Source organism: Megalops cyprinoides, chromosome 10 (assembly GCF_013368585.1).
Source record: "Megalops cyprinoides isolate fMegCyp1 chromosome 10, fMegCyp1.pri, whole genome shotgun sequence".
NCBI classification, from domain to species: domain Eukaryota; kingdom Metazoa; phylum Chordata; class Actinopteri; order Elopiformes; family Megalopidae; genus Megalops; species Megalops cyprinoides.
Genome location: NC_050592.1, coordinates 33,459,255 through 33,483,672, shown reverse-complemented (window position 1 = coordinate 33,483,672; position 24,418 = coordinate 33,459,255). Strand labels below are relative to the sequence as shown.

The 24,418-nt window shown below is 42.0% G+C and overlaps 2 protein-coding genes across 3 annotated transcripts in view; one reads left to right on the top strand and one right to left on the bottom strand.

Annotated features, from left to right (window-relative positions):
- Positions 1-16,197, bottom strand: part of deptor (DEP domain containing MTOR-interacting protein) — a 44,024-nt gene extending 27,827 nt beyond the window's left edge. The window contains exons 1-4 of one of the 2 annotated variants that reach the window (XM_036537993.1): positions 15,801-16,197; positions 15,525-15,659; positions 4,480-4,658; positions 3,769-3,892 (exon numbers count right to left, since the gene is read on the bottom strand). In XM_036537993.1, the coding sequence (XP_036393886.1) occupies positions 3,769-3,892; positions 4,480-4,658; positions 15,525-15,610 (389 nt within the window). In that variant the 5' untranslated portion in view covers positions 15,611-15,659; positions 15,801-16,197. The remainder of the gene's footprint in view (positions 1-3,768; positions 3,893-4,479; positions 4,659-15,524; positions 15,660-15,800) is intronic. The other variant, XM_036537992.1, reaches the window with a different exon arrangement.
- A 1,840-nt stretch (positions 16,198-18,037) lies between these two features.
- On the top strand, positions 18,038-23,895 carry dscc1 (DNA replication and sister chromatid cohesion 1). Its single transcript, XM_036537994.1, has 9 exons — positions 18,038-18,207; positions 18,502-18,670; positions 19,301-19,435; positions 20,096-20,186; positions 20,346-20,484; positions 22,417-22,469; positions 22,885-23,042; positions 23,255-23,403; positions 23,778-23,895. Exons 1-9 carry the CDS (start codon positions 18,038-18,040, stop codon positions 23,887-23,889), a joined length of 1,176 nt encoding a protein of 391 aa, XP_036393887.1. The 3' UTR covers positions 23,890-23,895.
- Positions 23,896-24,418: the final 523 nt, after the last annotated feature.

The window sequence follows — 24,418 nt, the reverse complement described above, 5'->3', positions numbered from 1 at the left end:
GTATGACGTGCTGGGACTCTTCTCCAACTGGAGAGAAGAGTCACTGATTAATTCATAAATTAAACTGACTTGGAAAGATGGACACAGGCACTGCGTTGTGAATATTGCAACCTGGGCAAAGAAAGTGGACATTTGGTTCCTCTAACCACAGGTTTCTGTAGAAAAAGGCTGAGAGCAGGTGACTCGATTCACAAAAATGCACCATTCACAATAGTTGTGCATTAAGCCTTTCAACTAAACGCTTTTAATCTTTTGCATTGTACATATAGAATACTTGTAAACCTCTGGTAAAAAAAAACAGTAATGTAGAGTGTAGCTGGGCTTAAAATAGGCCAAGATTTTGGCTTCAGAGTAAGTGTGTCACTGGAAAGCTTTGAATATTAAATTTATATCACCCTGTCTTTGAAGTTTTTTAGTGACAAATCACAGCCTCACTTATGTAAGTTTACATAACAGAGAAAAGCCTAGACACACACACACACCAAAGTGTGTTTCATAGCCAACGAAGCTCCATGAGTCACACTAAAAGGAATGTAAATCAAGGACAAAACCAAAAGTTACAGCTAAAATGGGTGGAAATAACAGGAACCAGTCCTAGTTCAGTAATTCCAGTTGTGAATGCAGCCTGTAAATACAGTGGATAAAGCAGCCACCTTTTCAGTCAAAAACAGCAACAAACCTTTTTGTTGTTTCTGCAGTGTGTTCATTGTTGCAGAAGCCCTGTGACTTTCTGTAAATACAGCTGGGGTAAAAACGTACACTGTGGTAAACAGGCCTTCCATCAGCCTGTCCTATGAAACAATGGTTTCGCAGCAGAGTCAGTAAAACACTGCCTGCCGATTGTTCGCGTTGCCTAATGCGGGTTGCTTAGAGACTGTCACAGAAACAAGACCACCTCGCTTCCTTTTGCCGGGTTGCGCTGGGAGAGAGCCATGCACCGACCGCGCTTCCTAGTTTCAAATGTCACAGGTTTTCCAGGGCGTAAATCTCTATTCTTAGTGAGCCAGAGAGACTGTTCTGATCCTGGCAACAGTGGAGAAGGCACGCAATGCCATGGTGCAAATGCATCTGCGGCTGTTATGCAAACTCGCCCCTCCTGAGCTCGGACGACAGACGTCTCTCTGCGGACCACACCTGGCTGTTACGCAAGGCCTCGCTGAGCTCAGACAGGAGGGCACAAGGGCACGAGCAAGATGACTCCTGAGAAGGCCTGGGCTGTTTCTACCCCCTGCCCAGGGCAAGCAAGAGCACTGCAGTGGTTACCTCAATTACACCTATCCGTCGCATTACAACCTGCGTGAGTGCCTGCACAGGCACAACCATGTACTTTCAAGGGTGCCCCTAACCATCTCTGGTGACCGTTTTACAACCCGATTTCAATCACATCACACCATCTGTTGCCATTTCCATTTCTGAGCTCAAATCCTTTCTGAGGAACTTTTTATACTGAACGGCAAATCCGTGCCTCAAAGCCTGAGAAGCAGGACTGCAAATTGAGCAGCTTTAATTTCAGAATAAATGATTTCCTCAAATGCAGCCAAAGATAGCTAGTTGGGGCTTTAGCTAAGCCCCTTCTAAAGCATACCTGGCCAAAAGCTCAGTTCAGAAATGCCAGCAGTGGCCTTTTCCGCCTTTTTGTGGGATTTGGACTCATAATTTTTAAGTTTTGACTCTGAAAATGGAAAGAATTTTGACTCGCTTTTCAGATGCCTTTTCAAACATTATTTCATATTAATCATATTAATTTGTCTCATTATTTGTCTTGTAGGCCCTCTGCCTTTCAGTTTATTTTAGTGTATTATTGATATGTTAAAAACATCATCAAACTGTCATGAATGAACCCTAATCTGATTTTGTAGTATCCTTTCCAAAGTGTCATTTTGAGGTTCTGATTCTTTCATACTGACAATGACTTGATGATACAGCACTTGATCAACAGCTTCAAAACAACTGGGTAACTCTGCGTATTAGTAGCTCACCTTTCCCAGCAACCACTGCTGCCCCTCATAAATGTGCAGCCACCCCCAAAAACATGTCAACATTGCAACTGCTGAACCCGCTGTTATACCTACTGCCAATCAATGAGCAACAACAGGGGTGACTGGCAATGCATTGTGGGCAGTGAGAAGTAACATTTCTCTTCATGGAAAGCTTGAGGGTCAAAACAATAAACAGTTTACACAGACAAGTTACTGACAGAACTCAAAGTTGCGAAGTGAGTAGCATTCAAATACACACTGCGCTGGCACAAGCCCAAACTTGCATTTAAAGTACGTTCACAGAAGCAATACTGTTTTGTTAACTGTAATCTAAATCATGCTTTTCTCAGAGTTTTAAAAAGTTTGTGTTTGAAGTGGAAATGTATTCGTTTCATTCACTGTAATTAGAATTTTAAAGAGTAACTCAAGTTACTTCCAGCTACAATCAAAATGCTAACTGTTTTGCATGTGCTGCTAAACAAACAAAACTTTTGAAATTACATTAAGCAGGTCTTGACACATTTAGCTAAAAGGTCTCTGAGAGTTACAGCACAAACACAACTAGCTGACCAGCATTGCCCATGGTAGAATATTGCCTAGTCCTGACCAAAACACCTATTCAGTCATTCATACATTAATACCTACACAGTCATTTGTACCCTGACAGTTAGTCAGAAATGAGCCGTAGGATTACACTGTAATCAAAAGACCATTCATAAAGACCAAAATGTAATGATAGTAACTCAGACAGGATAAAAAATCTAAACTCAGAATCACTACTATATATGGCTATTCATCTCAATCCAGCACCTCATGCATTTGGGTAACTAAATGCTGGCTAGCGTGGCAGCTAGTTGACGGACTGACAAACTGCACTGTAAAAACAGAACATTTTATACCAGATTGTAATCAACTATTTATACATCTGAAAATATACACATGGAATTGCCTGTTTGTGATCACTGGTGACCAGACATATAGTTCCAAAAAGACAAAGCATCTAAAGCTGACAAAATGTATTAATTATCATATTAATTATATAATACCAATATGGTTCATTGATTCGTCTACAGAGAAAAGGCTGAAAATTGAAACAAAATTAAAAATGAATCACTCCTAGAATTAACTCGGCATATGGATGTGGGGCCTCTTTCGGCAGGTGGGATATCGATGGCTACATGGCCCTTCCTGGCAGAGTTACTCATCACCTATCTCAAATCGGCAAGCAGGCCATGGTTTCTATAGAAACCATTCATCTGAAAAAGTTGTACAAAAACTGCAGCGTGCAAACTTGCCCTAAACACAAACAAAAGTTTGCATTTCCCCAGAAACAGGCTTGGTGGAAATAGCATTTAAGTATTCCTGTTTGGACATATGAGATGTGTGTCTGTTATGGTTCAAAGCCACAATACCCTTATTGTCAGTGAGATGCAATCAAATGCTTGTTTGGCATTGACTGCATCCTCATGCCTTTAATGCCACATTGACTGCTAACTTGTTTTCATACCAATGTTTGCTTTTTAAAGCCAAGGTAGTTGTGAGAAAATGCAAAACAGGTATACTTTTTAGTTGAATGTAAATGATGATGGATGTCTGTTATATATCAACCTGGTAATGCTCCTTTAATGGAAACAGAACAAAAAAAAAAAACAGCTAATTTCTTTAGAGAATAAACCAACTGAAGCATTGGAGCATTTTTTGGTCACTTCAGAAGAAAAAATCAGAATATTCAACATTAGTTGGCATTTTTTGTTGTTAATTAAAAATTAACAACAAAACACAACCATACTTTTCATATATCCTCTGGCCTCTCATGAAAACTTTGGCTTCATTGTCCAGGGGGAAGGTGCCGTCATCCTTCCGGAAACGGTAGAAGAGCTTCATGTCTTTGAACTCCTTGTGCTCATCGCAGACTGCAAGAGAGAGAGAGAACCGTCATGTGTCTGCTTTAGGCTGTACACGCTGTGGGAAAATGGCTCCTGACCAGAGCCAGTCACCGGTGTGGCTGTACCCTGAAGCCCCCAACCCCCAAACCAACCATTTCCTCACACAAGTACCTTTGCAAGGTGCCTGTGTGCACAACCAATGCATACCAATATATTGATTTATAGGCTATATGCTGAACATGGACAGGAGCCAAATCGGCAGAGAACAAGTAGGAACGTACTTGAGAAGGGAAGCAGCTCTGTTTTTTACAACCACATATTCAGCTCCTGTGCTTCTTCTGCCCTCCAACAAAAAGATTCTGGATTGGTGATGGAAGGTTCCAGTGCCATCTGAGTCCCTATGCTAGCCACTGACGTCTTGTTTTATGCCATTTATCCATTTGGGAATGTACATAATGGGCCAGCAAATCGGAACACTTACAGCTTCACTGGTGGCAGAGACAGAACTTTCACTGTTGAGCGCACCACCTGACTATCTGGTCGATATAAAGAACATCTATGTTGCTGGGGGCCTAAGGAAAATGTCAGTCTGAGAACCCCGCGGGAGGGCTTACCGTGATGAATGATGCTCTGGTCGAGCAGCCTCTGCATGATCCTGATGGCTGTCTCTCGGTCAGATGCCTCCTTGTGCTCAATCAGCCAGTCGATCAGCTCCTTGGCCACAAAGCAGTTGGGGTACGTCCTCAGGTGATGCCTGCGGTCTTTGATCACCTTCGCCTCATGTAGCCGGAGCCTGCAGACGAACAATGAGCACCTCAACACGTGTTACAGGACCAGCAGAGCCGGGCTGTCCAATACTCATATGCGTGACTAAAATGCCCACTTGCCTTTACCTGATACAACAGCCAGTGTTTTACTGATTCCAGAGTACCAGACGTTTACGGTCAGCTATTTTCAGTGGCCTAAACAAAAGGACTTAATTCAATGTGATTTTATCTTACATCAGGATTTCACATAAATCAAACATTTATGTCATTTTATGTTAGGTACCATCATGAGCAATTAATTCACAGCTTGATAATTATTATTATGTACTATGCTCAACTGACCTGTATGAATGCATGCAAGTCAAACCCCATGGAAAATAACAAAATTATTAAACAGATAAAATAAATATTGGAATTTCTTCATCTTAAAAAAATATCATACTTTCTTTTACAGCCATCTCTCAACTTGTGGGGGTTAATCACCATTTAGCTATGTCTCTGACCTTAACCCTGATGATGCATGCTATGTGCTTGTGATTTTTATACCCCAGGGAAACAGGAAACCTTTGAAGGCCTCTATATAGTTATATTTTCTGGAAGGAAATTCAACAACATACACTGCTCTGTGAAATTATGTCAATATTAAAATATGACATATTTTTTAAGTTTTAAGTTGAAAAAATATCCAATACATACAACAGAAAAACCATTTAATGTTTTACATGAATGAATAAATAAAAGTGGAGGTCACAGTATAGTATACACACAGGCAGAGACAGAGAGAGAGAGATCGAGAGAGAAAGAGAAAGAGAGAGAAAGAGAGAAATTTCCACTCAAGGGTTAAGTCTCTGCTATGTGCTCCTGTGTGTCTGAGGAAATTCAGTGAGTTAAGTAGGTCCTTATACATCCCAGGAGTCAAACAGTGCAGGAACCTTTTGCCAAATGGACTAGAAATTGTTCTGGTTCATATCTTACTGTGGGGCTAAAAAATATGCCTCCAAATCAACCAGGGAGGGCTGACCAACCAAAAGTCCAAGGTTGGTTAGCTTAGTCATCAGTTTATGATCCCTCTCAAGGCCTTAGAACAGTGTGACAAACTGCAGCACTAGAGGGAATTAGCAAAAACAGGCACCGTTTATATTCCCAAAATGTAATAAATGTCACTGATATCATCACTGAATTACACCGAGCATAAGTTACAGAAAGCTCTGTGCATCTATAACTGGGCATATGTTATAAAACATGTACACCTTCCACAGCAGCACCGAACTAGCTGAAGTACATAAAGAAAATGTTATATAACTTGCATCCACAGTGCTTTTAGTTGTGTAGATTAAAGATCATCTGGGGGAGTTGTACTGTACATTACTCAACACAAAAATATATTTTTGTATGACAGATACAGGCCTTAACTCCCTTAAAGCTGTAAAATTGTTGTGCTTCCTGAATAGGGACAGTTTGCACCATTTACACTGTGAGCTGTGCCCATTTAGGCCAGACCTCTAAGGCTGTCACAGCAGAGCTGGGGTGTACCTCTGGAGGGTGAGTCTAAATGAGGTACGGATTCGGAGAGACAGACAGTGGGACAGGTTGAGCTATGGTTCCAGACAGGAAGTAATCCATTTCATTATACTCAAAGCTAATCAGGAAGCCATCAAAATAGACCAGCTGCACAAGCCCTTCACCGTCAAGACAAAGAATGATGCTGTGCACCTAGAATTTCAATAGAGGGGTGATTACTTTCCCCACTTCAAATCTGGTGACACATCAGATCATCAAATGTGGCTCAATGCAGCCTGAAATGTAGAAGGCAACTTTGACTGAAAGCAGGGTTTGGGTTTTGGCTCCCAGCATGCTGGGCAGGAAGTGTTTCCTCTTAATTGTGCTTGAGATCAATAACTCCAGTAAATAGACTCCCTAAGTAAGTTGCCCTGTGCCTGTACCACTTCCACTACTTTACCTTATGTACGGATGCCTTAATTTAATTGCCTGTCTCTGCTATCAGAGAACATAAGCAAGGAATTGGTGTCTCGGCACAAAGTAGAGACTTTTGGCATTGTAAGCAACTGTGTATTAGGTTTTGCTTTATGGTTATGATTATAAACAGCACCTACACACAGCAAATGTGAGAATCTGCACCTTGGTGCTAACTTCTGAATCTGAAGACTTTTATCAGCTAACGTATCCTAAAAGACCTTCACCTGATAGAACCCTTGCCCAGGCTTCAAGCCCATACTGTAACACAAAGATAACGCTGTCTCCCTGCTCTGGCCCCTTGGCAAAATGGCTACAACCTTCACACTGCCATACCGTTTGCCGTTTACCGTCCTGCTGTAACACTCTGTGACAAGATGCAAGTGCATGAACGTCACAAACATTACAAGCACAGTTATGCATGTCATAAATGATGTCCCTGATATTTACCAGGAAGAAATCCCACATCCTCCTACTGCCTTAATGCTACTTAAGAACAAAATGAGTTAAGCACAACAAAAGATGCACAGTTAACAGCGCGCAGTTAACGATGCAAAACTATGTGGCTGTCTATTTTTGGAAGACAAGGACGTGATACGAGATCTCTGTGATTACAATCACTTCCATGTGTTCTGGTTAAAGTGAAAGCACACAACTGTGAGCACACAGCGGGGCAACTGTCCCTGTACTGTAGGTGAGGTGAACGTTTAGAATTCCACAACGTTTCTGAATTGCTGGCAGATGTTGTGTACATCTGGTGCATATTCCATATGCAACCACTTTAACCCTTTCAGCTGCAGACGCGTAGACACTAGAGTTTGAAAGACAAAGATACAGTACGCTGTCATATTCCCACACTCTGAACAGGCTGTCATCCAATGTTGTATTGGGCTCAACAAAACTTTGAACTGCAGTTTTTCAAAGCTCAGCACAATGGGAAAACAAGAAAGTTCACTCCTCCTGTGAAATTCCCAAGGCAGAAGGAAGCATATGGGTTCAACCACCGTGAACTTACTATGTTTGTACTTTTCTGGCTACCATGAGAGAGAATTGACATGGGCAGGAGGCCTGCCTGACATACGAGGGCATCTGTACACTGCAGACATGTTAAGGATCCCTGGATGGTACACCGCGTTTCCGCAACCCGCACGTCAAAGTCACATAAATCTCAGTGCCGTGAGAGAGACTGTTACATGTACAAATGGGGTATGTATGAATTGCCAGTCTCAAACGCACTGTAAAATTGCAAGAGTGTGATATCTCAGACAGGCTCAACGTGAACATAGAAATCTTGTGCAGTAACGCTACATGACAACACATTAATGGTACCGGCGGGGGGGGCGGGGGGCGGGGGGCGGGGGAGTTGTACCTTTCACATATGTGGTTTTAACATGTGATATGGTACAGTGGTCATGCTTATGTTTCCCCATGTTTTCCCCTTATGTTTTTTTGTCTCTTGTGCACAGAGAGGTTAGCTTGAGGTGAATCTTATAAAAAAAAAAAAAAACCCCACCTTGCTCAAACCCTAGACGTGCACTCCCTCCTACAGCTCTACACCACTGCCTTCATCGTATCTTGGCTAATATAACAGTAAAAATTGTACTTTCAAAACCCTGCCTGATTTGGATTGAGAGCTATCATTACCGCCTCCAGGGAATCTGCTCAGACATGTCACCCGCCTTTCGCTTCCCTGGGAAAAGAAGGAGGGACAGAGGGCTTGTTTCTGCCCTACTTCGCCCGCTCCTGAGCGTGTCCAACCCTTGCAAACACCAGGATGCAAACACCAGGATGAACTAATGGTTCTTAATTGCCCCGAGGGAACGCCCCAAGGATACGCCTGGGCGATTAATAAAATTTTATTTTCAATTACGATTTTGGCTTCCAACGATTATGAAAACAAGATAATCGAGATAAAACGATTATTGTGCCGCATTATTTATTGAAATGCATATTATATATATGCACATATATAATTTATTATTTATTTTATTTTATTTATATATCTCATTTTTTACATCTTTTTTTAAATGTGTTAATTTGTTTTTCAGTTGAATTATATTTAAAGTTCAAGAAAATCCACTGTTAACCCTTTGTATGTAACTTATTTTTATGCTATGTAGCATGCGTGTTATGTTACATGGCTCATTTTGTTTTCATTAGCGTTATTAAATTTCTCATAAATTAGCTAGAGTTTTTCCAATCTAGTGTTCTAATTGCACCGGTTTTAGCATATGCGCTAAACGGCAAATCACACTGGTGTGACCATACACGTGAAAGGGTTAAAAAGACAAGTTTTTTTTTTTTTTTAAAGTTCAATACATGCATGATGTTTCCACAGTCAGTGAGTAATCGTATTAAATAATCGTGATCTCAATATTGACCAAAATAATCGTGATTATGATTTTTGCCACAATCGAGCAGCCCTACCCAGGGACTGCATCCACACAGGGCCCAGACAGGGAGGATAAACCTTAAAAAGATCCAATCACAGGACGCCTCAGTACGCGTTTTCAGACCATCTGAGTTCAGAATTCCCCTTCCATGAAGGAGTTGGTATCTCTACATGTTTTCACTCCTCCTTTTGGTTAATCTGAGTTGTGGTAGAAATACTACCATTTCTAAAGCAGCAAGATGGTTAACCTATTTGGCTGTACCTTTAAATACGCAAACAAACACCACTAGGTAGACACAGCGCACAGTGCACAGTGTTAGCAGGCTAGTACCTTACCATTATACTGATTACTAGTTCTCCAAGCTAACTAGCTAACTCAGTGGCTAGCCTAGCATTAACTCATCTTACAATGATGTTTCTTAGAAGCAAGGCCCATACAGGAACCTCTGAACTGTTTTTAAACAGGCAGAGTACAAAGAAAATATGTCACAAGGATGATGCCAGAAGGTGAAGTCCAAAGTCTGAGGCTGTGGAACACTGTTTAACAAGTTCGGGACCTCTCCCATCTGCCCCAGACAGGAAGGTTTTGCGGCACTTGACCTACTGAAGGCATCAGTGACACCTCTCCTGGCCACAGAGGTCATCCTACAACTCACCACTTCCAACATATTGTCCAGCTAGAAAAAACCTCATTCTTTGGTCTCCGGTTTTCATCTTAAACAAGAGGCTTTATATAATTTCTGAAAAGGGAAAAATACCCGTGAGTCACTTCAAGAAGGACAATATGAAGATGCATGCTGTAATATTGGGCGTTTCCTCAGGGCAACGTCTACTTGTAGAGCTAAACCCTGTTGATGATTGATTCACATAGTTTGAAGAACTTTATCATAGGCAACCAACTGATACAAGAGATCAGTGACTCCAGAGTTCACATAAAACATGCTACACCTTACTTATACAGTACAGTACAGTCAACTGCTATCTCTACTTTTTCACACTTTGTGTTTAGTGCTGGACATTGTGGACTGCTGACAAATATTGTCATACAGGGAGTGCCTGTGCTGTCCTTTCAGCAATATAGGACAATAAAGGCATCTGCATAAAGTCATGTATATGGGTGACACGTTTTGGTAGAGCACCAAGGGAAGGGAGCCCACCGCTTCAGTATCCTATTTTCCAGGTTACCTGCTTTTTGGAATACAGGCACTGACTGGCAGGTCAGAATCACAGCAGCTCTGAGCTGGGGGGCACATGGCAGATTAGTCCATGCCTCTCAAGTTAAATTCAAACCATACCCAACGCAGACGCCATGATAAACCCCTCTCTCTTCCACCAGCAATGCCAGCACACAGAGCAACCTGCAGCAAATCCACCGTGCATCAGCCCATTTAACTTCCCACCATAATCATTAGTATGTTTGGAAATGGGGCGGTTCGCACTTCCCGATCGAAAGCGAGAGAAGCATTTATATTCCCTTGGGATTCAACCCCCCTCGTTACCAGGAATCTGGAATAAGGGACTGCAAATAAAACAAACTCAATGGTATTATGCTTAGCTTTTGTACCACTCTCACTGGGACGTGACAAGGAACCGTTCTGACCAAGCTCATGTTGCCGCTTCACCAAATTGTTTGCTTTTCCAGTGTAATTCAGTCTATGTCTCTGAGGCTGAGGTCTCCAGGGGTTTAACCCCTTCCACTAACCTCTTCCATTTCTACTCAGATGCAGCACGACTCCTGCAATTGCTGTTGATCCAGATGCAAGACCGGATGCATTGTTACAATAACAGACAGCATCAGCATACATTATGCACAGTATGTTGATGAAATTAATTAAGGGTGGTTTATCTACACATCGCATGAAGTCTCCGGGTTCAGCGGGGATGAACAAATACCATTTTTTGGGCTTCGGTAGTTATCAGCAGCAAATATTCGAAGCTTCGACTGGGGGGGGGTGCGCTGAGCACGACTTGGGAAGGACTCAGCTCGGCTGAGATGGACAGCATAGCACTGCAACATGTGTCTTTCAATTAAAGGCATTAATTTTTAAGGATTCTGTTATTCTACAGTATTGTTGTTTGTATTGTTATCTGTTTAAAAAAAACATTTTCCAAAAGGTTTGGTGCGTTTGATGCATGGTTTGATGCACGTTTGTAATCCCGGGGGGTTTGGTTGAATGAGGTCCTATCTATGCACTTTTTTCCAATTAACCCATCCTATACACTCATCGCCGTCACTGCTTACGGAGCCGCGGTATTTAAAAATGGTCTCACGCCCCACTGGAAGCAGAGAGAAGCATGGCATCGCTGCAGCTAGCATCCTCCCAGGATGACAAACTTAGCTAGGGGTCGGTCGAAACCATTACGCCCTCTGTTCGAGTCCCAAAGTAGGAACTAGGCGATCGCCAGCTACTTTTCATTTTCCATCGCCATCTCTGCTGATGGAGTCACAATATTTAAAAATGGTCTCACGCCCCACTGGAAGCAGAGAGAAGCGTGGCTTCGCTGCAGCTAGCATCCTCCCAGGGTGACAAACTTAGCTAGAGGTCGGTCGAAACCATTACACCCTCTGTTCGAGTCTCAAAGTAGGAACTAGGCGATCGCCAGCTACTTTCCCATCACCGTGACGTTCACTGCTGTGAGTGAAGGGGATGTCAGGCGCCCAAGCTGATGGTATATATTTCCACATTTTAACAGTGCAATTAAAAATTATAAATATAGTACAAGAATGTGCTGACAACATGTATTTTGCAGTTCGCCTTTATTGATAGCCTACATTTAGCAAAAAAAAAAAAAACAAATATCCGAATCCCAAAACTGAAAACCGAATACCTACCCACCAAACAAATATCCGAATAGCCGAATATTCAGGTCCAGCCCTATAGAATATAGTTCTGTGCACTTACACCATATGTCTTTTAGACCCACATGTGCTGTGACATTTACATTTCAAGTTAAGGGACACATAAGGCTGGTCTGTTAAAAGATTTTACCTTAGTCATTCAACTGTATTTCCCTATGTCTGTCTCTCTCTCTCTCTCTCTCTCCTTCCATATATACATTTTAAATTAATTGCATTTCTGATCATTTGTTTCATTTTTTTGGACAAAGCTAATTTGATTTAGGAAAATCATCCCCCAAGGAAACATTTCCACATACCAAGTCAACAGCCTACACAAGGCTGAATGAGCATGCACGGTACGTCCAACCAATCACTTTTCCTGGGACAGTTATTTCTTTCTTGAAATCACCTGGAGTGCCAGACATCAGTTTCTGGCTGGGCATGCCTTAGAGGCAACCCCAGAGAAGTTCTGTTCTGAGATCTGAGGAGGCCTCCCCATGCTAAAAACACTCCAACCTGAACCGAGGTCATGAAAGACTCAGAGGCAGCAGTGCTGGTTTGGGATGACTACGCATTATCTCTGGGTTTCATACTGCACAAGTTTTCCAGTTTCAATTGCCAAAAGGGTGCATTCGCCACCAGTGTAGTGTGGTCGTTAAGGTGCTGGACAAGTAATCAGGAGATCACAGGTTCAAGCCTTGGGCAAGATGTCTCATATGAGTGGCTTCAGCAAACCACCCCCCCCCCCCATGAATGTATGAATGGTTGACAAGTAAAATATAGGTTATGTAACACCATGTTTCCACTGACCCAGCATAGCTGTAGGTTTGCTACACCTAAAGCATTCCCACTCACCCACCTTAGCTGTAGGTTAGCTATACCTGAACCATTTCCATTGACCTCCCTCAGCTGTAGGTCAGCTATACCTGAGGCATTTCCACTGACCCACCTCAGCTGTAGGTCAACTGTACCTAGGGCATTTCCACTGATCCATCGCAGCAGTAGGTCAGCTATAAGCAAAGTGTTTCCACAGACCCCTTTTAGCTGTAGGTTAAAGATACAGAGGCTTTGGCCAGTCCCAGGTATGTGAAGCAGGAATAGGCCAGCTTATCCTATATAAAATACCTGTCTTTAACCATGCGTACTCCTTAATGTGTGGCGCTGTCTTGTTCATATATCCTTGAGAGGTCAAACTAGATAATGATCATTCACCTCCCGTGCTCTAGCCAATACCAGATCCACAAATAAACAGTATCATTCCCCACAAGTCTGCGGTTTCTCTGAAACAGGAAGAACAAAGCCAAAACCGTCATTATTTCCACCGTGAGCTGGCGGGCAAACCTGCAAATCTGGAGAGCAATCAGATGATTTATATACAAATGAATCACTTACATGGTGGTGTAGGTGTTACCAAAACAAAGAAAACTTCAACTCTACAGATGTTTTGTATTCAGCTGCATTTCAGTATAAGTGTGACTCATTAGTTGAAATACAAATACTGATATCCGGTCACATTAGAACACCACATGCACAGATAAGGCAGGCGTTAGCTGGTCTGGATAAAATAAATACATAACAGTAATTAATTCAGCAATTGGTCATGGGGCGGGAGAGGGTGGGACTCCTGCATTGTGCCTTCAAATAACTTTGACCTCAGGGACATGATATGATTTCAGAAGAGAAGCTGTGCTCTTCAAAGTTTCTCCACCCCAGACTACGCTCAGAAAATGACTGTACAGTCCCACCACACACCAACCCATGATGCAATACCCCTCCCTCAGGACACGTGTTGAGTCTGTGTTATTTGTGTCAGTGCATTCCACCCTAGCAACCCCTTTTTATGCATTGCTTCTGTCTGTGACAATCACATGACATGGAATCGCTCTGATATAAGATGACCTCCAGGAACGCAGAGTGCAACGACAGCACAAGATGACAGTCTTGACCACAAACCTTTGTTTCAAGTCTGACCGCCACTGTGGCTAAATATTTGATGATATTTGAGGCAGACGGTCAAGACAAGCCAGTTCTATCAATGGGAGAGATGGGCAGCAGTATGGCATAGTGGTGAGGAGGAGGGCTCCTACCCAAAAGGGTGCTGGTTTGATTCCCCACTGGGGCGGTGCTGTTGTAGCCCCAGACAAGGTACTTATCCCACAATTGCCTCAGTAAATTTCTAGCTGTATAAATAGATAAAATTGTAACCTATGTAAATCTCTCTGGATAAGAGCATCTGCTAAATGTCAATAATGTAATATCCACAGCTAGATAAGGGAGCAGGTGTTCTGTGACTGCTACTTTTGGCAGTGCTGGCTGTTGACTAACCAGCTTCACAGCCGAAGCATCTGCTTCACACCTTCATCACCTGTGTCTCTCCCTCTGCAGTTTCTCTCCCTCTCTCACCCCATTTCCCCTCTTGCAGAAGCTGTGGCCCATCCTCTATTTTCTTGGGAACTGTGTCAAAAAGAACAGAGCGCTTGTTGAAACATGATTTCCTTTTCGCAATAACGTGCACCACGGACTGCCGACTCACTGCTCCTGAGTGGAAAGATGGAGCCATCCAAAAAAAGTGGAAGAACTGTTCACAGCTTGTCTGCTTGAAAAGTCACCCCTGAGTGACCAGGACTTGGAACCCTAAAAAATGCTGTATTCTTTAAAGCCGATTGTCTACATAATGCAAGTTATGTATGAAAAACTCTACCATGTTTTCACTAGCTTAAAAGCATCAGTGTAAAAAGTGGTATTATGAGAAAATTATACCCTGGGAAAACATTTGGTTGAATGCGCCTGCCATTTCATTTCAGTCTTTAACTTGGCGTCCACTCCGTACATCCTAAAAACGTTCCCTTGGGTTCGTTTTCAAATACCTGCTTGACATTGACATTGATATTCCCAGAAAACTAAAAAACAAGCAAGCTGCAAGCTACCATTACATTCATGTGTCAAAAGAAAACTGTAAGGGATACTACTAGCAATATTTCGTGGAACAACCACAGACTCCCTTTTTTACAGTCATCCATAACTGCCCATTGAAGCCAACAGCTCATGACCTGGCATTCAACATGACAGAGAAAGATGAGAATGATAGCTATTGCTATAGCTATTGTTTCCATGGCATCAGATGGCAATGCTGTCCCAAGGTTTGCTATACTAAACAGAGTTTATTCTTTACTGATTCATTGATAGGTTGAAATCTGGAAAGTGCACACACACATACCTTGCATAGTTTGTGCCTGCTCAGCTACCCCCTTAAAGGGCCTTTGCTGAGAACACACATCAATGCCAGTGACAGATTTTGACTTACCCATATTCGCAGGCAGCAGTGACACGCTGACCTCGTTGGTATTTTAATACGGCTTTTTTTGGCTGCATTACATACATGGGTGAAAGATATGTGTTGGTTTCCAGCGAGCAGGTGTTTTTAAAAAAACAACCCTTTGTCCCCAGATTCCTGCACATTGTTATATGTGTGTATTCCTTTCTAGCCACCTGAATAGAAGTATGACAACCACTTATCATGCAGTGGCACTCTGACGCGGCTATTAAATCATTTTATACACAGCATATATCTGAGCGTATTGTGCGTTAAGCATGAATGTGCACATGTCCTGTAATTGCCTCGCCACTTGCGCGAGTAGCCCGCATTGTTACAGTGCAAATGCATCGGGGAACAATAACCGATCCTACCTTAACTGCTCCCCGGTGACTAGGACTTCAGCCATGCGCTCCAACTCCGCTGCCTTTTTCTGCATAGTGTTTCCGATTCCGTCCATTTGCGTTCAGCTGTTTTCCAAAAACAATGTGTGCTTGATTTGGACGAAACTGCAATATATGGATTTTCAGTATTTGTCGTAAGCCCCCGCCCCATTATCGATGTTGAAGATACATTCAGAAACAAAGTGATATGTCGCTAATGAAAATACAGCTAACGTTGGCTGTATTCTTCAGCCTAACACAACTTACCTGATTTTGAATGCAGTTCGTTTGAACTGTAGCCACTGAGTCGTAGAGTATTTCCTTACGTGAGATTTCGTGAAGTCAACGGTTAATGCTGTGGCTAGGCTGCTAGCTACTGAAGCACATTTGATCCCTGATATTTTGTGCAAACGTAAATACTCTTAGAGACTGTGATCATGCAACCTCATATACTAGACTTCAGTGAACTGTAAAGTTAAATTTTTAATTTAAGTTGGCATTCACTCTGTTTCGGAAGAAATGAATGAATCACATTGCAACCATGCAAAGGACGAGCTGTCAGCCCAATATATTCGGTCACGCTGGTTTAGCTTCCACGTGCATTTTGAAAGCAACACGATTTCGACCAAAAACCAAACTATAAAAATACACTAACAGTGACGAAGTATTTCCCTGAATCTTCTCTCGCAGCAAACCCTGAACAATTGTTGTGAATGGCTACCAACCCATATTGTGCACAACTGCATGGAAGTGTTCCTTCTGAATTACAATAAAGCATTCCACAGCCAGTAATCCCCAATTAGTTTTTCGTACAATCGGACAAGCGAGTCCCGTTTAACGCCGCTCACGTCCTGTCTGCATTTATTTACCAACCAACAGCTCAAAGCACGCTTTACAGCACGGCACAGCGCGAGGCAGTAATGGTGCCTTTTGCCGTCATTGGGGGAGTTGACCAGTGAGGCGGGGCGTATGTAGATATTTTTCTCGGTAAACAATTAGTATGAAACGTGGACGTCAGCTTAAAAGACGAGTAAATGTCTTTTTTTTCTATTAACCACAACCTGTGACAAGGGGGAAAAACCCAGAAGGTTATATTGAGAGGTTATGAATATATTTCGAAATGTTATATAACGATACAAATTCATTTATTCAGCTATATAGACAAAATAATACAAAAGAACCCTTAATTTCATAACTTGTTGACGGGTAAAAAAAGGTTGCAGTCAGGAACTTATAACTACTGGTACATCCATTGTTCCAATTACTAAAAACTGCTCTACGTGTATATCATATATGATGCTAACACAGAGTATAGAGGATATTCACGTTAGTCTTGCAATAGCGGAGAAAACATGTGCTGATTTGTAACTAATACAATACATTCTAATATAGACAAGTATAAAGCCACATCACAAAGCATTTTCATAGCAGCAATCTACAGGCGGCATTGTCAAGATTTCTTATCCTTTGCTGGCGATTGTTGGCGTTTTTTCCAAGACATTTCCAAGTTTTACAAGCACACATGAAAACATGTATAGTGCAGCCATTTTAAATAAAGGCATTCAGGCAATTTTGGGGGGAAATGGCCCATTTTTAATCACACACACACGTACATACATAAAATTTTATATATACATATATATATATATATACACTCCACTTGTGACCACTCGGCTTCACTGATTTTGCTTCACAGCTTGATCTATCAAGGCCAAGATCAAATTTTCGATGTTAGTTCTACTGCCTTAACAGTACACCTCAGAATTGTGTAATAATTGCGGCGTGACCTAAAACGACTTCAGTGCAATGCAAATTACGCCCCCCCCCCCCCCCCCCCCCCCTCCCCCCCGTGCGCTGGACCAAGGAGGTTTGCATACCATATAAATCCTAAAATGCTGCATGCTAATCTTTCATTTTAAATGAACTTTGATCACTGATTTACATTAGGACAATTAGAATTCTAAAGGAACCACATTCTGAGTGTGTCGTAATGGGATTTGTCTGAAATTTGTGCTGGGACTACTGTTTGTGTGTTTCTTTGATTTGCTATAGGAGAACCATAGCGGGAAAACATGGCATTGTAATTTCATTCCTGATGTAAGACGTCACGTCATGTTTAACCGTACACTAAATGAAATTACCTGTTACAAAGTTTACAATCGCATAGACTGCTAGGACGCTAGCTTGGATTTTACAAATAATGTTAATCCTAAAGCATATGGAAATTTCAACGCAACAGCTGCTCTCAACAGTTGACTTACATTCCTGCAAACGAAATTCGCAAAAGTATCCTACTACCACAACGTGCTGGGTTCTTCAAACGAGCGCGTGTGCGATAGCTTTTCCCTGATTGGCCTGCGATGTGGTCCATCATGTGCAGCTATTCTTCCGGTAAATATTGCGGGAAAGTTAAACGCGGAAGAAGATAGTAGAGCAAAATTTACCCTGATCATTTGCGAGCAGTCTTAAAAATCGCGTTTCATGCTTTAGGTTACCCGTTAAAAATGCGAACTTTAGAGGAAGTACACGCTACAATTCAAATCGCTAAACTGAAAGAGGAGGACTTACAACCTACCGTTCACTGCTTGTCTTTCGGCGAAAATGTCGATTCCGGGGACTATTGTCTTATGGAACTGGACGAAAGCCTTTGCAAACACATCGAATGTGGTAAAAGGTAATTAGCTAGCTAGTAGTAATACATGTAGGAAGCTTTCTAGGTAACTTCCTTATTGTAATGTATTCTTAATGACATGCAAAGAGCACATAATCTAATTTGTTTGCAAGTAATGGCAGTGTCCTTCGCCAGTCAACATAAATGGAATTATAGCGCTTAATAGTCTCATTAGTTAAAACTATCGTTAGCTGGATTAGAGATAATTGGTGAGCTAGGTAACGAACTAGATAGGTTTTGTCTACGAGAGATACATAAGGAGGTGATATCTCACAGTACTCTGCTTTCATGCCCCAGTCTTGTAATCAGGGGAGACAAGGATGAACACGCAGCTCTGTGCAGTGAAGACAAGACGTACGACCTTAAGATAGCTGACACATCTAACTTACTCCTCCTCGTTCCCGGCTGCAAGACCCCAGATCAGCTCTCCGGAGATCAGGGCAGCCCTAAGCTCGTCCATACCCAGGTATGTGACCTGTTCCACCCTTGTCCCATTCTGGTCGTGCTTTAACTTGTAGCTTGTAACGTGTATTTGGATGTCACTGTTTATGACATATCCGTGTGTACACACTGAGAAGTAGTACATCACTTGTTAATTTACCTCAAATACTGGGTGCTGCCCTGTGCAAGTATTATGTGCAGTTCCCACAGAATGATTTAGAAAAGCAACAGCGTGCAGCTCCATCTTGGTTTGGATTTGGATCATCCATTTATCTGTGCATTTTGATGCACAATGTAATGTAATACATGTATAGAATTTGTGTTGAAGTGGATGACTAAAATGGAACATTAGGAGTTACATGAGATGCTTATTCTGAGGAATGGAGCATTAGTTAAGGCAGAAAAAACAGCTGTTGTGACCACATCAGTTGAGAATATTGCAATTTTGAGCACTCAGGCTTTTCCAGTACAGGTTGAGAAGTATAAGAAGTATTACAGTATTCATTTTCAGTTAGTTTATTTTCAGGATTTCTTATACATTAAATTAATTGAATTACAACCAATGCCTTCCAACAGCTTAGGTCACAAGTGCATATTCACAGTTGTGCTGTTTAACATTTAATGTAAATAATGACTCAGCCTGTTTTGTGGTTAGATTTGGGGTTTCTCCAATAGCTACTGGGAGCTGAGGCGACAGCGGCCTAAGCTAAAGAAAGTGAAGAAGCTGCTGATGGAGAGTCCTTATGAGGGGCCGTCATTCGGCCAGGCGGAGGAGGACTCGGGGCAGAAGGTACTGCTAATAGAATGCCACCACATGCAAGGGCCATGTTACCACCACATTACCATCCAGCAGTGCGCCAAGTGCGTCTGATGTTGCTTGCTGTGTGAGCTCTTCAGGCAAATGAAAGACAATGGTTAGTAACTTACTTAAGACAGTGGTTGGACGGTGAGTATGTTGTTTGGCTTATCCTGTTCCAGAGGGACTTGTGCCCTATCGCTAGATTGATTGAGAGGACAAGGCTGGTGTGTCTGCTGTTGACTTTTGAAAGAGTTAATGTGTGCCACATGGAGCTCTGGGTGGACAGGAGCTCCATGCAGAAGCAATGTAACAGGCCGAGCAAGCCACTGAGGCTCCTAGCTAAGCTAAGGCAGAGACGTCTCCTAGTTTCTATTTTTAAACAGAATAGCAAAACCATTCTTTCCATTAAGAAGAGGAACCGAAACGGTAAGGCCCCAGGTCACTCAAGGACATTACTCGGCAGCCTACAAAAAGTAGATGATATGTGGGTGTCATTTCAAGCAGTCATGTTAGCGCAGTCCAACTTGACTTCATTTGTTGTTTTAGAAACAGTTGTTTTTCCAGAAACAAGTACGTATTTGGAGTTCATTCAAGTTTTGTTCTTCTGTTGCACAATAACCCTGATCAACAAATATTTCCCCTTTGTGTTAGTATACAATGGAGGACTTGCTTGATAGAATTCAAGCAAGTGAGGCAGAAATAGTGGCCCAGCTTCAGAACATCCATGCCTGTAAAATTGATGGTGAGTATGATTTGCAATACAGTTATTTACAGATATTTATAACAGATATATAAACTGCAAGACTGTTTTCACAGCAGGTGAGCACCATTGCCTAGTTGTGGGCCTTTTGCTATTTCAACCATGTGAATTACAGTCCTGCTGACTCTTGGTTCCTTGCAGGTTACTGGAGGGTCCTGGATTTTGATTATGAGATGAAGCTTCTGGGTCATGTGACACAGCTGGTGGACTCAGAGTCCTGGTCCTTCAGCAAGGTGCCCCTGAGCACCAGCCTGGAAGAACTGGGGCCTCTTGAGCCCAAGTAATGTCTCATTTTTATTGTATTTATTATTATCATACTATTGTCAGTAGTAGTAGCAGTACAATCAGCAAAAAAGCATGGCAACATACATTATATGGCCATAAGTATGTGGACACCTGACCATCGCACCTATGTGAGCTTATTGGACATCCCATTCCAAAACCATGGGCATTAATATGGAGTTGTTTGGAGTGTGTCTGTGGGAATTTGTGCCCATTCAGCCAAAAGAGCATTTGTGAGGTCAGGCACTGATGTTGGATGAGAAGGCCTGGCTGGCAGTCAGCGTTCTAATTCATCCCAAAGGTGTTCAGTGGGGTTGAGGTCAGGGCTCTGTGCAGGCCACTCAAGTTCTTCCACACCAAACTCGTCAAACCATGTCTTTATGGGCCTTGCTTTGTGCACAGGGGCACAGTCATGCTAGAACAGGAAAGGGCCTTCCCCAAACTGTTGCCACAAAGTTGGAAGCATACAAGTGTCTACAATGTCTTTGTATGCTGTAGCATTAATGTTACCCTTCACTGGAACTAAGGGGCCTAGCCCAAACCCTGAAAAACAGCCCCAGACCATTATCCACCCTCCACCAAACTTTACAGTAGGCACTGTGCATTCCAGTAGATAGCGCTCTCCTGGCATCCGCCAAACCCAGATTCGTCCATCAGACTGCCAGATAGTGAAGTGCGATTCATCACTCCAGAGAACGCGTTTCCACTGCTCCAGAGTCCAGTGGCGGCAGGTTTTGCACCACTCCAGCCATCGCTTGGCATTGCACATAGTAATGTTGGGCTTGTGTGCAGCTGCTCGGGCATGGAAACCCATTTCATGAAGCTCCCGATGCACAGTTCTTGTGCTGATGTTACAGCCAGAGACAGTTTTGAATTCTGTAGTAAGTGAGTCAACAGAGGATAAGTGGTTTTTACGTGCTACACACTTCAGCACTTGGCAGCCCCGTTCTGTAAGTTCTACCGCTTCATGGCTGAGCTGTTGTTGCTCCTAGACGCTTCCACTTGACCATAATATAACTTACAGTTGACCAGGGCAGAAATTTCGTGAACTGACTTGTGGCGAACATGGCATCCTATGACAGTGCCACGTTTAAAGTCACTGAGCTCTCCAGTACCACCCATTCTACTTCCAAGGTTTGTCTATGGAGATTGCATGGCTATGTGCTTGATTTTATGCACCTGTTAACAACTGGTGTGACTGAAACACCTGAACTCAATAATTAGGAGGGCTGTCCACATACTTTTGGCCATATTGTGTACATTTAAAGTATATCACAGGACCAAGATGAACAAGAGCATTGGCACTGAACACTTAATAAACAAGAATTAGCATTAGCCTTTAAATGAAAAAACTAAAATACAAAAATACAGCTGTTGTTTTAACCTGAAGAGCAACACACTTTGTCATATTAATGATCTATAATACCAACCTTATTAATCTGTCCCATAAAAGTAACGTTACCTTGCATCAAAGTAATGTGTCCATAGTGCCTATACTGACTACAACACTCAATTAGATTTCACATAGTGACTGTAGTGATCAGGTACAGGGTGCTAGGCACAGGTCATATGCAAGTGAGATTAACCAGGTGCGACTCAGCTCATTTACATGTACATTTATTCATTTGGCAGACACTTTTATCCAAAGCGACTTACAAGTGAGGTAGAGTACAACACAAAAAACCATAAGGAGTCAATTAGTTATATTAAGCATTAGTTAATATAATAAAATTAGTTGATTTAAGAGGATTGAAAGACAACCCGCCACTCATTTAAGGATTTTATCACAAACCCTTTGGAAACCTAATACTGGGACATTACTGAGAAACAGTTTGCAGTGGTAGTGTACAACAGCTTTCAGTAATTCATTTAAAGATTCCCCAGTCTGCTGAATGCATCTCCACCAGAAACCAAAACTTGTCTTTTTCAGAGAGATGATTGAGCACTGCTTGAACTGCTATGGGAGACGTTACACTGACAAAGGTAAAAGCTTTCAAAACGTTTTTGTCCATTTTACACCAGTAAAATTAGTAAAATTCACATTGCTGTGTGATATCCTTTCCTTTAGATATCCTTTTGAGTTTTGCAGAGGTTGACTGTTTTAAATATATTCTTAAAGGTTTCTTTTAATTGGGTTTAGATGCACAGCTGCTTAATATTTTGCTGAAAGTGTTAAGAATTTTTACATTGTGTGTTTTCCCTCCAATGCACTGATCCATTTAATGTATCAGATTAAATAATGAAAAATGTACCTTTCTATTATTCTGTTGTTTTCCACTTTTTACACGGTTTCTTCTGTCACTTTGTTCACTTCTTCTTTGTACACCCTGAATGACTACAACATAACTTGCATGTCAAGTCCCCAGTTCTAAGAGAGCGTGTTGTCCCTCTCCTTCAGACGGCGAGGTGTGCTTCGCGCTAAATGAGGACAAGGTGTGCCAGGTCACCGCGTGCATGCTGCTGCAGAACGCCGTCAAGTTTAACCTGTCGGAGTTCCAGGAGGTGTGGCAGCAGAGCGTCCCTGAGGGAATGAGCACCAGGCTGGACCAGCTCAGGGTGAGGAAGCGCAAAATGCCAGAGCCTGAGGGAAACCACTGCAGCTTTGGACTGCTGGCACTGCTCTGGTTAAATAACGCCTTCTCAGCACACCAAGAGCAGCTCCGCGTGCAGTATGTCATCAGTGTGCTGTTATTTGTCCTGTCTCTGTCAGTGTTTTGCTGTGCAGGTGATTTACAGTAAGGTAACATGACAATGTGTGGGCCAATCAGGGTGTGGCATTGGTGGACCGCAGCTCCAGACCAGAGACCATATCCCTGCTGAGAGTGGAGGACCTTCCTGAGGACACACTAGAGCGCTTCAACTGTTTGTTTAGCATGAGGGAGAAGTGGACTGAGGACGACATTGCCCCCTACATACAGTAAGTGAAATAGCGTCTTCATATCTTTGCACTGAACAAGTGCACACTTTTGTGTTATATCTTCCTGAGGTTATCAGACAACAAACGTAACAATATTTGATTAAATATTACATAATTATTTTCATTTGTCATTTACATTACACTTACATTAAGAAACATGTCCTGTAAATGAATTTTGTAATTTAAGGAGCTATATACTGTCATTATATAATGCCATTACATTTATAATGTTTTCCTGACAATATATTGCAGTTCATCTTAAATCAAAAGTCCAAGCCTTTACACAAAATGAGCACAATTCTGTGACAATCATGCATACTGTCCCATTGAAAGTATATGCTAATTTGTTTCCATTTTCCTTTCTTCTTCAACAGGGACCTGTGTGGTGAAAAGCAAACGACTGGAGCTCTTCTAACTAAATATGCTCGTTCATCCATGCAACACGGGGTGAAAGTCTACAATTCAAGAAGACCTGTGGCAACCTGATCAACTTCTGCACCCTATTCTGACAATAAGCTAGAGTTCTGTGTTTTGTTTTGAATCTGAAAAATAAATGTAATATTTGTATGTGAGTATGTCTCTTTTTAAAATTATTCTACACAGTGACGACCATCCTGACCTCCAGCACCTGCGTTTCATAACATGTACGTCGCTGTCTACTCTTGTATACATAAGTTGTATACTGCCACCTAGTGTCAGTGGGGGCTATAACGATGATAACACTGATAGCTGCGTGATCAAAAGTTTAATGAATAGCGATAACAACAGGATTATCAAGTCAAGGTTTAAGAAGACTCAGTTATGGCATTGTATTCAATTATAAACTGGTGAGCGCTAAATCACTACTTTTGTTCCGTCAAAGGACAACTAAAACGAAATTATGGATTCATTTTGACAATATTAAAATCGTTTTTCGGAAATTCTTGAGAATTTAGTTTTGAATGAAACTCGACAATACGAGGAAAACATTTATATTGACGTAAAGAGACGTTTTTATTAGTTCGCCCACCTTAAC

Excerpts from the sequence above, each read along its gene's own strand:
- dscc1 (XM_036537994.1), top strand. The coding sequence starts at position 18,038 with ATGCGAACTTTAGAGGAAGTACACGCTACAATTCAAATCGCTAAACTG. Across the intron at positions 18,208-18,501 it reads CACATCGAATGTGGTAAAAG|TCTTGTAATCAGGGGAGACA; the intron begins GTAATTAGCTAG and ends TTCATGCCCCAG. Across the intron at positions 18,671-19,300 it reads CTAAGCTCGTCCATACCCAG|ATTTGGGGTTTCTCCAATAG; the intron begins GTATGTGACCTG and ends TTTTGTGGTTAG.